This window comes from Dermochelys coriacea, chromosome 3 (genome assembly GCF_009764565.3).
Source record: "Dermochelys coriacea isolate rDerCor1 chromosome 3, rDerCor1.pri.v4, whole genome shotgun sequence".
Taxonomy (NCBI): domain Eukaryota; kingdom Metazoa; phylum Chordata; order Testudines; family Dermochelyidae; genus Dermochelys; species Dermochelys coriacea.
This window is the reverse complement of record NC_050070.1, coordinates 141,147,934-141,158,841: the sequence shown is the minus strand read 5'-3', so window position 1 is coordinate 141,158,841 and position 10,908 is coordinate 141,147,934. Positions and strand designations below refer to the sequence as shown.

Below are 10,908 nucleotides of genomic sequence, written 5' to 3'. Positions count from 1 at the left end.
TTCATGCAAAAGGTCTCTTGTAAGGTATCATTACAAAGCTTATAATCCACTGAGTGTGGTCATCCTATTTGTATAAACGTATCACTCTTGTATCTGAACTAGAACTATGAAATAACTCTGAGGGCCTATTGTAGTTATGCAATGTGTGGACCATTAATGGTGGTTGGAATCTTAATGGTTCCCATTAACCAGGACAATTGACTGTAGATGGCTCTGTTTTACTTGTAAGTCTTCCTGTATCCCTGTTTGCTGGCAAGTGGGTAATGAAGACTTACAGTGACATGTGATCATGTCACCTGAACTGGAATCCATCTTTAACCTGGTGCTTTTCCATTGAGAAGGAGGGGTGGGAACCCAGAGGGACAAAGGATTCCCACCTTATGCAAAATATATGTAAGTGGGTGGAACAGAACAAATGAGAGAGCCATCACGAGAAATTCCCTAGCTACCCCCTGAGCTGGAACAAGGGCTGTACCAGGGAAAAGGATTGTGCCCAGACTAGGAAGGCATCCAGTCTGTGAAAGAAACTTATTGAAACATCTCTGATGGTGAGATTTTATCTGTATTAGTTTTATTATTATACTAGGCTTAGACTTGCATGTTTTATTTTATTTTGCTTGGTAATTCATTTTGTTCTGTCTGTTATTACTTGGAACCACTTAAATCCTACTTTCTGTATTTAATAAAATTACTTTTTACTTATTAATTAATCCAGAGTATATATTAATACCTGGGGGGGGAGCAAAAAGCTGTGCATATCTCTCTATCAGTGTTATAGAGGGTGAACAATTTATGAGTTTACCCTCTAGATGCTTTATACAGGGTAAAATGGGTTTATTTGGGTTTGGACCCCATTGGGAATCGAGCATCTGAGTGTTAAAGACAGGAACGCTTCTGAAGCTGCTTTCAGTTTAAGCCTACAGCTCTTAGGGGACGTGGTTCAGACCTGGGCCTGGGTTTGCCGCAGGCTAGGGGGTCTGGCTCCAACCAGGCAAGGCACTGAAATCCCAAGCTGGGAAGGCAGGGGAAGCTGGGGCAGGTGTAGTCTTGACACATGGGTTGGCAGCCCCAAGGGGGTTTCTGTGATCCAAGCCCTCACGGGTGCCTGGCCAAGAATCCAGGGTGTGGAAGTTCGCGGGCGGGGAGCTCGGCGTGCACCGTACCTGAGTCCCGGGGGCATTGTAACCTGCCTGCTGCGAGGAAAGCAGAGGGGGAGCAAGCGAGTGACGCGGGATGACCGCACCTCGCCCTGCATACCGGGCGTGCGGGGTGGGAGAAAGAGCTGAGCCCACCCCCAGGGAGTGGCCAGCCACGCTCCTTCCCTCCCCCCCCCCCCGCCCACGCAGAGTGCTCCCCGGGGGGCCGTGCAGCACGCCGGGCCAATGCCGCGCGCGCCGGGGGCGCTTGCTCCCCACAGGGGGCTGCTCAGGGATTGCTCGTGCCGGTGCCGGTGCCTCCCAGGTGCGGCAGGCGGGGCTGGGGCGGGGGCGGGGGCGGGCGGGAGAAGGGGGCCGCTGAAGTTTGGCCAGCCAAGGAAAGGGCCGGTCCGAAGGGGAGGGGGCTTCCCCTGCCCCTCTTTTAGCCAAGCGCGGCTGGGTGCAGCAGGAGCCCCCTCCGCTCCCCCGGGAGGAGGCGGGGCGGCTCCTTCCCTACAAGCCACCGTGGGGCTTCTTAAGTGTTCCCCAAAGGCGGCTGCTGGAGAGGAGGAGGAGCTGAACTAACGCCAGGGGCCGAGGCGGCGGCGGCGGCGGCGGCAGCTCCAGCTCCAGCTCCAGCCCCTTCACTGCACCAACCTGCGGGCTGGCTAGAGAGGGAGCCCAGCCCCTCCCTCTTCTTCAGCCGCCGCCGCCGCCGCCTCGCGCGCCTGCCTCCGGCCCAGGGTCCCAGCCCGCGCCGCAAGAAGCCGCCTTGCAGCTGCGGCCGCCGGCCGGCCGGCGGGGGGCCACGAGCGGCAGCTGCATCTCGGAGCATCTGCTGTCCGGAGTCCCCCCGGCTTCCCCTCCCGCCTCCACACCTGCAGCTCTTCCCCCCTCCCCCCCCCCTTCTGAATGATTTCTCCGCCTCCCTCTTTTCCTCCCCGCCCCCCCCCACCTGGGGCCTCCTAATTCCTTGGTTTCCTCTGGGTTTCCTCGGCCTCTGCCTTGTCATGTCAAGATGGAAGTCGGGCATGACTGGCTCGCCTCTTCCCCCCACGAGGGCTTCGAGCAGCCGAGGCTGAAGAGCCGCCCCAAAGAGCCGTCCCCGAGCCTTCCCAGAGTAGGTGCCAACTTCTACAGCACCGTCAAGCAGCAGGACTTCAGTGCCAGCGTCTGGCTGAGGAGGAAAGACCACCTGGAGCACGTAAGCCAGCTTCTGATTCCCCTTCTTTCCTCTCCCTGCTGGGGTTCCTCCAGCAAAGGCCAGGGAGGAGTGAGGTGTGAGCTTCTGTGATCTGTTGGCGAAATTCCCCCAGGGCAGAGGAGGAAAGAAAGGAGCCAAAGGTCCTGAATTTACAGGTTTCAGAGCAGCAGCCGTGTTAGTCTGTATTCGCAAAAAGAAAAGGAGGACTTGTGGCACCTTGGAGACTAACACGTTTATTAGAGCATAAGCTTTCGTGAGCTACAGCTCACTTCGTCGGAAGCGGCTCACCGAGGTAAAGGGCCTGTCGGAATATAGTCCCCCGACCCGCTGTGTAAAATGTGAGTGGGAAAGTTATGCGGAGCCTGGGAAGTTATTGAACATCCCTGCATTATTTCCCAGCCTCCTACAGACGGAGCGCTGAGGAGAGTGGAGATGTATCTGAAGGTGGCACTGGCGCTCAGTGCTGTGTTGGCTTCTAACTTATCTCATGTAGGCCTAGGATTGTTTAAAAGACAACAGGAGTCTAGATGCGATTTTTTTTTCCCCCCTCTTCCCATATGGGGCTTTAAAATGTTAACTCTGTGTAGAGTCCAGGCGGGTTCCCTGAAGGATCAATTCCTGCAGCAGTATTCTATGACTTAACTATAGGTTTCAGAGTAGCAGCCGTGTTAGTCTGTATTCGCAAAAAGAAAAGGAGTACTTGTGGCACCTTAGAGACTAACAAATTTATTAGAGCATAAGCTTTCGTGAGCTACAGCTCACTTAGCTCACGAAAGCTTATGCTCTAATAAATTTGTTAGTCTCTAAGGTGCCACAAGTACTCCTTTTCTTTTTGACTTAACTATGTGTCTTTGGGGCCACAGCAGAACTGATGCTGTGGATGGCTGTCGTGAATATCTTATGTGGTTGTGAGGTGCTTGTGAGAGTAGTGCTGTGGTTCATCTGCTTTAAAGCAATGCTGTTGTTTTGCTTTATGTAACTTTTAAAAGCAAGGAACTGAGTTGAGATAAATTGCAGGCTGTGTTAAAGTTTTCTGAATAGCTTTTTAGATGAAGCCCATAGTTATTTTGTAGTATAATCAAAATAAGGAGATAGATGGATAAGGAAGCAAAAGAGGCTGGATGGGTTTACATATTTTAACAGTCTGCAAATTATTCACGAATGGAAAGGATGGGAGACAGTGACAGAGTTAAAAATGACTGAGATACATAGAAAATATTACGTTTGGTGTAAGCCAGGTTAGGGTTTTTTTTCAGGTAGAAACCCACCTATTAAAAGCATAACGGTCCTACTGTTGCATGAAAATTATAGATAATACATTAACACCTGTTTAAGATTAAACCTAAAAACAACTGGTTGATAAGGTGTTAAATTTCCTCTCCACCAAATTGTATAATATAAATATATTCCTTTTGAAGTACTTGTACTTGTTAATGAAATATTAAATATAGGTTGTTTACAGTTCTAATAAAATCACAAGAACTGATGAACTGTTGGAAATAGAATTCAATACTTCTCAAATATTTGAAATGTTCTGTCTACCTTACTACGCGTCTCCCTGATTCTTCACACTAACAAGAAGGCTTCACAGTAGTAAGCTCATAAGAAGAGTGCTTTCCCATTGCTTGTCTGAAAGAAAGGTCACTGCTTTATCTCAGGAGGGCTGTGTGTTAATACATAAAAAGCACAGAAATCTAACTACTGGTTTGTAAGTGGTTTTTGCTCGTAACATCTATGTGTTGATTATCATTTGCCAAGACGTAACCCAACTACCCCATCTATAATCAAATTAACAGATAATGAGCCACTGTTCTGGTATCTGAACATTAGCATGATCAAATATACAGTATATAAAATACATAATTAAAAAAACCTGTCCCATAGTATTGCCTAGGATGGGCTAAATAGACTTCACTTGTTCAAAGAGAACAAGTGGAGAGCCCCCACCCATTTTTTGTGTGCGTTTTTATTATAAAGTCTGAAGTTTGCATAGCAATCAGAAATAGAGCTGCAACATCAATGTGAAAAGATTTCCTGTAATCTGTTTCCTATTAATGTTTCCCCAGGGGTGGGGAGGGATAGCTCAGTGGTTTGAGCATTGGCCTGCTAAACCCAGGGTTGTGAGTTCAATCCTTGAGGGGGCCATTTAGGGATCTGGGGCAAAAAAAATTGGGGATTGGTCCTGCTTTGAGTAGGGGGTTGGACTAAATGATCTCCTGAGGTCCCTTTCAACCCTGATATTCTATGATTCTCATTTGAGCCAGCTATTTCATTCCCATAGCACATTTGAACACTGTTAAGAAAAAAATAATTGGACCATGGATATTCCTTGCACATAATGAAATATTTGAATACACATTTAATGGCTATGTTTATTATGAATACATTGCAGTATACTGTATGTACCAAGTGTATACATGTATACAAGTACATACTTCATTTTTATGATTTAGGATCATTTTAACACTCATGAGTGGTGGACTAGAGACACAAATTACTACAAAAAAGGAACAGGAGTACTTGTGGCACCTTAGAGACTAACACATTTATTAGAGCATAAGCTTTCATGAGCTACAGCTCACTTCATCACTTACTACATACCTCACCTCAATGAGTATTTAATCCCAAAATCATGTGTTTTTGTTTATAAAATACTTGGTGCCATGTAATTATTTTCTGTTTTTAAAGAGGTCGTTAGTGCTTACTTACCCGTTTCTGCCTTTTTTTTTTTTTATTTTAACAAAGAGTAATACTTTGAGGTGCATCATTTTTAATGGCCTATTCACTCATGTAGTGATGTTTCTGACTGAGATACGATACTATTGGTATATATGTTGCATGATGTAGATGGAGGGTAAGTATAATATTTTAGTTTGCTGCTCTCTTCTGATACAATCATGCTATTTCTTCTGTGCTAAGAAAATCATTCCACTTAGGAGTGAATATACTTATGTATACCATCTATGGCTTAAAGCTAAATAGATATAAATAAAATTGATACATATAGTAATGGCAGATGCAGGTAAAGGAATAATCTATAAACATAGATATGCATGCACACGCTCTGGAGACATAACATTTATTTAAATAAATTTTATAAGTCTATTGGAAGCATTATTTAAACTGATTTCAATGATATTCACTTCTATAGCTTATCAGCAAGATTTATTGACCAGAGAAGTTTCATTGAAGTCAATATTTATCTTGAGTCAGAAAAACAACTTAATGGAATTATGAAAGTTACGTCAAGAAGATATGTATCCTTAGATTTATCAAAACTGTATACGGTATGTTATTTCCGTAATATTCTTTTAACTAAATGTAAGGGGAGACTATAGTATTTTGTTTTCTGTACCTCTAACTTAAATATCCCAAGCTTTATATGGAACTCACTGCAACCAATCAGAATGTACTCATTTACAATTCATCTGATTTCTTAAGTGATTTCTTGTTCCATATCTTACTACTATTGTCTGATCCCTGAAGAGGTAAAGCTCTAGAAACGTATTTCTGACTTGACTTCTTTTACATTAGTCTGGATTTCCTTCTTCCAAGCTGTAATGGTATAGTTTAAACATAGATTCTGTTACCATTAGTTTGACAAACAACTTTTCAAACCATATCAGATTTTAAAACAAGTCACTCATATTCTGTTTCTTGGCTAAGGACCAAGTGCAGCAAGTATCTCAGCACATGCCTAAATTTAAGCATATGATCTGTCCTATTAAAGCTTAAAGTTAAGCTCATGCTGAAGTACCTTGCTGAACTGTGGCCTAAATGCATAAATACACTGCAGTTAATGGGTGAAAATGACATTAGGTTAGTTTATAGTTTAAAAGGGGGGATTTTTCCATATGAAGACTATAATCAAAGAACGTTGTCTTCTGGGACAAGGTTCTTAAATCCGTATTAGAGATATTGCAATTCAGAATCACTGTGTAAGTGAAATCCCTCACATTCTAAGAATCTAGTTTAGTCATTTTCTAATGCCTCCTGTGAGATTATTGGCCTGGTAAGTGACACAACTGATTGAAGACTTGCCTGAAACCCTTAGATCTCCTCCTTTTAGAAGTATTTTTTTTTAATGGACAAGGGTCCCCTTTGGCTCCATCCCCTATTTTATCTTTTCAGTGAGATTTGAGCTGGAGTAGAGAAGGGAGGGAGAGAAATGTTGTGGGTGACCTCTGAAAGTCCTTAGTTGTGCTGATAACTATCTGCAGTTGGGTTAAGTCATGGCAGTTCTTCATACTCTCTCAGCAACCTGGTTCACTCGGTAACAACAACAGAATATATTTATGCAGCTCCCTCCATATGGGCATTGCAAGGTGCTTTACAATAAGACCTGTTTAAAATTATCAATTTTTAAACCGGACAAGAGCAACCCAAAGGAAATGTTTCTTGAATGTTTTTTTAAATGTGTAACAGATTAGAAACTGAGACTAGAAACATAATTCTACAGTTGTGAAGTATTATCGAGTCACCCTAATTAAGGGTATGTCAAGGTTTGCATTTAAAACAGGGGTTCAACCTCATTGTTTTGTATGATTAATAGTGTTTCCTTTTCTAAATATACACATGTAATGGTGAACAAAGACTGCATTTTCTAATGATTTAGAAATAAACTTGTTGTTTAATTTTTGGGTTAAAATTTAATTAAAAATGGGCCTCAACAATTTTTGTCTTCAGATTATAACTTTTTTGGGAAACCTGGTAGGTAAAGAGCTGTAGTCCCAGAGAACCAAAAATACTCTCTTGCACACACATACATGCATTAACATTCCTGCTCTGTTAAGCTATATTTAAAAACAAAGAACACAAACAACCAAACAAAAAACAACAGCAAAACATTAGGTTGTTATCAAGCAAAGTTAATAACAATGGCTGTATCATCTTTCTACAGTTTTACTCAGAGCTAGATCAGTAGCTCAAGTCATTCTTAAGTTATGTAATTGTGACGGACTTACCCAATCATCACTATTCAGTTAATTTGCATGCTGCAGTTTTACTGGCTGCAGGGAGGGAATTGTGTGGTAAGCGATGGACTCAGAGTTCCAACTCGCTAACATTAAGCCTTTAGAAAAGGAGTACTTGTGGCACCTTAGAGACTAACAAATTTATTAGAGCATAAGCTTTCGTGAGCTACAGCTCACTTCATCGGATGCATTTGGTGGAAAAAACAGAGGAGAGATTTATACACACACACACACACACACACACACACACACACACACACACACACACACACACACAGAGAGAGAACATGAAACACCATGTTTCATGTTCTCTGTGTGTGTGTGTGTGTGTGTGTGTGTGTGTGTGTGTGTATATAAATCTCTCCTCTGTTTTTTCCACCAAATGCATCCGATGAAGTGAGCTGTAGCTCACGAAAGCTTATGCTCTAATAAATTTGTTAGTCTCTAAGGTGCCACAAGTACTCCTTTTCTTTTTGCGAATACAGACTAACACGGCTGCTACTCTGAAACCTGTGATTAAGCCTTTAGAGTTTTACAATACTGTGGCTGACGCATACACACAGAGCTAGGAAACTAATATTTCTCTTAAGTTTCACGGCCATAACAAAATTTAAATACTTTACATTAGCCTACATTTCACCTCTGTATTAGCTGAAATTTGATCTTGACAAATTAAATTTTAATGATTGTAAAACTATTTGAAATTTTCTTTTAAGCAATTGTTTATGTCTAACATCTGTCATTACATAGCAAAATACATGCAATGGAAAACTAGGCAATTCATAAGCAAACTACTTTGATATCTTAATCTCTCAACACATGTTAAAACATATTTAAATGAATAATAGCATTCTTCATCTAAGGGACTGATGATGTATGCATAACAATCACACGTTACATGTTAACACATAATGGGAATGAAGGTCCTGAGTCTGATTGCTGAGATATATCACACCACAAAGCAGGAAATTCAGAACTACAGCAATCCACAATAACTGTTGCTGACCGATATCATGACTAGGATTCAAACAAGGTCAATTCAGTACCCAACAATAGATTGTAAATATGTCAAAAGAATTCCATGGTTGGTAGTATCAATGGCTGGAAGGTATAACAAAAGTAAGAGTGGTAAAGATCCTGAATCAGCAGATTCCAGTAATTCATTACACTCCTTCCAAAAGGAGCTTCTGTGCTGTGGTGAGCTCTACAACGTGACTAGTATTTTACATGAGTTAAATGGACCGAGATGAGTTTGTATCGGAATGTAAATTACTTTTTCAAGCACTTTAGATTTAAAAAAATGAAGTGGAAATCAGGCAAATATTAGACAGTTGAAAAAGTTGCAACAAAGGAACTATTACCACTTGTTTAAGGTTAGGTGTAATATTACCAGGTTCCAAAGAAGAACTGACTTAGTTGAATAAATGGTACTATAAAAGGTAAACTAGGGGAGAGAATTCAGGAAGCTTGTAGACAGTTTTGCTCCCAACATTTGGAGCTTATTCATGAAACAATTGCAGCTCTTATAACAAATTTCCATTTGGCATAGGAGCCTGATCAAATGCCAATTGGATTTAGTTGAATGAATTCTGTTGATTTCAGTGGGCTTCAGATCTGCTTTAGAAGACGTGATTTGAAAAAGTGTAATTCGGATGCTCCTCCCTACAGCAGTGATACCGGCGCAAGATGCTTCCCCGTGATACTCTTCCCGAAGCAAAGCACATTTGTTTAGTTTTCATGCTGCAAAAAGTCTGTTTTTTAAATTGTTGAATGCTATTTTGCCTCAAGATATCACTCTCTTTGGAGACCACAAAACAGAGGTAACCCAGGAAAGTAATGATGCAGGGAAAAAGCCAAAGAACACAGAAGTATGGTAACTGTTTAACAGTGCAAGGAAATTACTGCATAACCTTTCAAGATGGGAAGTGGAAAAATTCTTTATTCAGTTAAAATTGTAGAGGGATTTTAAAGTGATGTCCTTGGGGCGGGGGGGGGGAACACTTATTCACTGGAATAGTTGTTATTCATGCAAGTAGTCCCACTGTTTCAAATAGTCAGAATATAGTAACCCCGGCTGTCATTTGGTTAGGGGTTATTCTCCTAGTCTTACAAAAAGTACTTTGTGATCTTGAAATCACAGTAAAAAGCCTTTACCGTACAATTAAGGTACTACATTGAGATCTGTGGATGTAAAATAACATTGTTCAAATATTGTAGTTATAAAAACAGATGATGTAAGACAGAAAATTCAAAGCAAAAGTTAACTGTTTGAAAGTCAAGTGACTGTAGTTGTATTTAAAGAAACCTACACAAAAAAACTGTTTTCAACACCAGCCTTTATTGTTTTCCCCTTTCTGTGGCTTATCCTGCACTTGCTAATGGTAGAACCCTACAAGTTGCCATATAGAAGAAACTTAAGTCCCTAAATTGTAATTATGTTGTCTTAAAAAAGATATCAATGCATAACCTTAACTCAGTTATAACAAAGTTCTTTGAATTAAAATTCTCTAATTTCAAAGAGGAAAAAAACTACAATTTCTAAAGTGGTGGTTCAATTTTTTTCCTAATACTAAAGTTTTTTTTTTTTTTTTTTAAATTAATTTTCAGTATCAATTTTCTTGGAAAAATCATCAGTATAAAGAAAAATCTTAATGTCTTTATATAGAATTGTTGCCATTAAACAGTCGATATTTAGCTACTGTTAACATGCAGTGGTATCTGACACGGTGAAATTATTTCCTATATTAAATAAGGGGGGAAACTGTGGGATCTCATATTCCACTGTTTTGAACAACGCTGATTTAAAAAAAAAATTGACAGTAGTGTCTCTCAATTAGCCCCCAACTCAACCTAAATATATTCAATAGCCAATAAAAATTTAAGTAGAATAGACTTACACATGAACATACATGGCTGTAGCAAACTGGAGCCCAAACACCAGGGTGTAAAGATGAGCTGCTGCGGAGCATATAAAAAATGTGTCGTGGTTGCAAAGCTTAGAAGCGCCATTAAGCAGAAGTTCTGACCCCAACCTTGGCCCTATAATACAGTTTATAAACTCTGCAGGTGACCGAGCCTTGACTCTCTGCTTCTGCTCCCTTCTGCTTTTCATCTGACACCCTTCAGTCAGCGTACCAAGTATTAACTCCAGGGCAGAAACGTGCTTAAGCAGTAAATTGAGATGAGAATTAATCTCTGGCATAGTGGACATTAAGGCACTGATCCTGCAAGGGACTTTAGCATGTGCTTTGATCCTGTGAATAAGTAATCCCATTGAAGTTTAGGTAAACAATATGCATACTGCTAATGTTTTCACAATGTCTTATGGTCAGAAGTTTTATATGAAAACTCTGTTCCCTTAACTAGTCTCCACTGTGTACTGCTACAAATACCTTTTAATAGAGAGGCACAGATGGGGCACCAAGAGAATTTATCAAGAGCGATTACATCAAAGTACAGATGCAGGCTAAACCCTGTTTATGTTGAGCAGATAGGATGATATCCACAAGGTGGAATCACTGCAGGCATGCTAAAATATTTACATAACACTGTATAGAACATTTTGTGAGTTAGTAATGCTTTGCAGTTCTCATCT

At 41.1% G+C, this 10,908-nt stretch overlaps 1 protein-coding gene across 2 annotated transcripts in view; it reads left to right on the top strand.

Annotated features, from left to right (window-relative positions):
• The first annotated feature begins 985 nt into the window (after window positions 1-985).
• PLD5 (phospholipase D family member 5) overlaps window positions 986-10,908 on the top strand; it is a 271,123-nt gene continuing 261,200 nt past the window's right edge. Inside the window, exons 1-2 of one of the 2 annotated variants that reach the window (XM_043511443.1) lie at window positions 1,349-1,461; window positions 2,155-2,340. In XM_043511443.1, coding sequence (XP_043367378.1) covers window positions 2,155-2,340 — 186 coding nt within the window. In that variant the 5' untranslated portion in view covers window positions 1,349-1,461. Of the gene's footprint in view, window positions 2,341-10,908 lie in introns of both variants that reach the window. The other variant, XM_038396922.2, reaches the window with a different exon arrangement.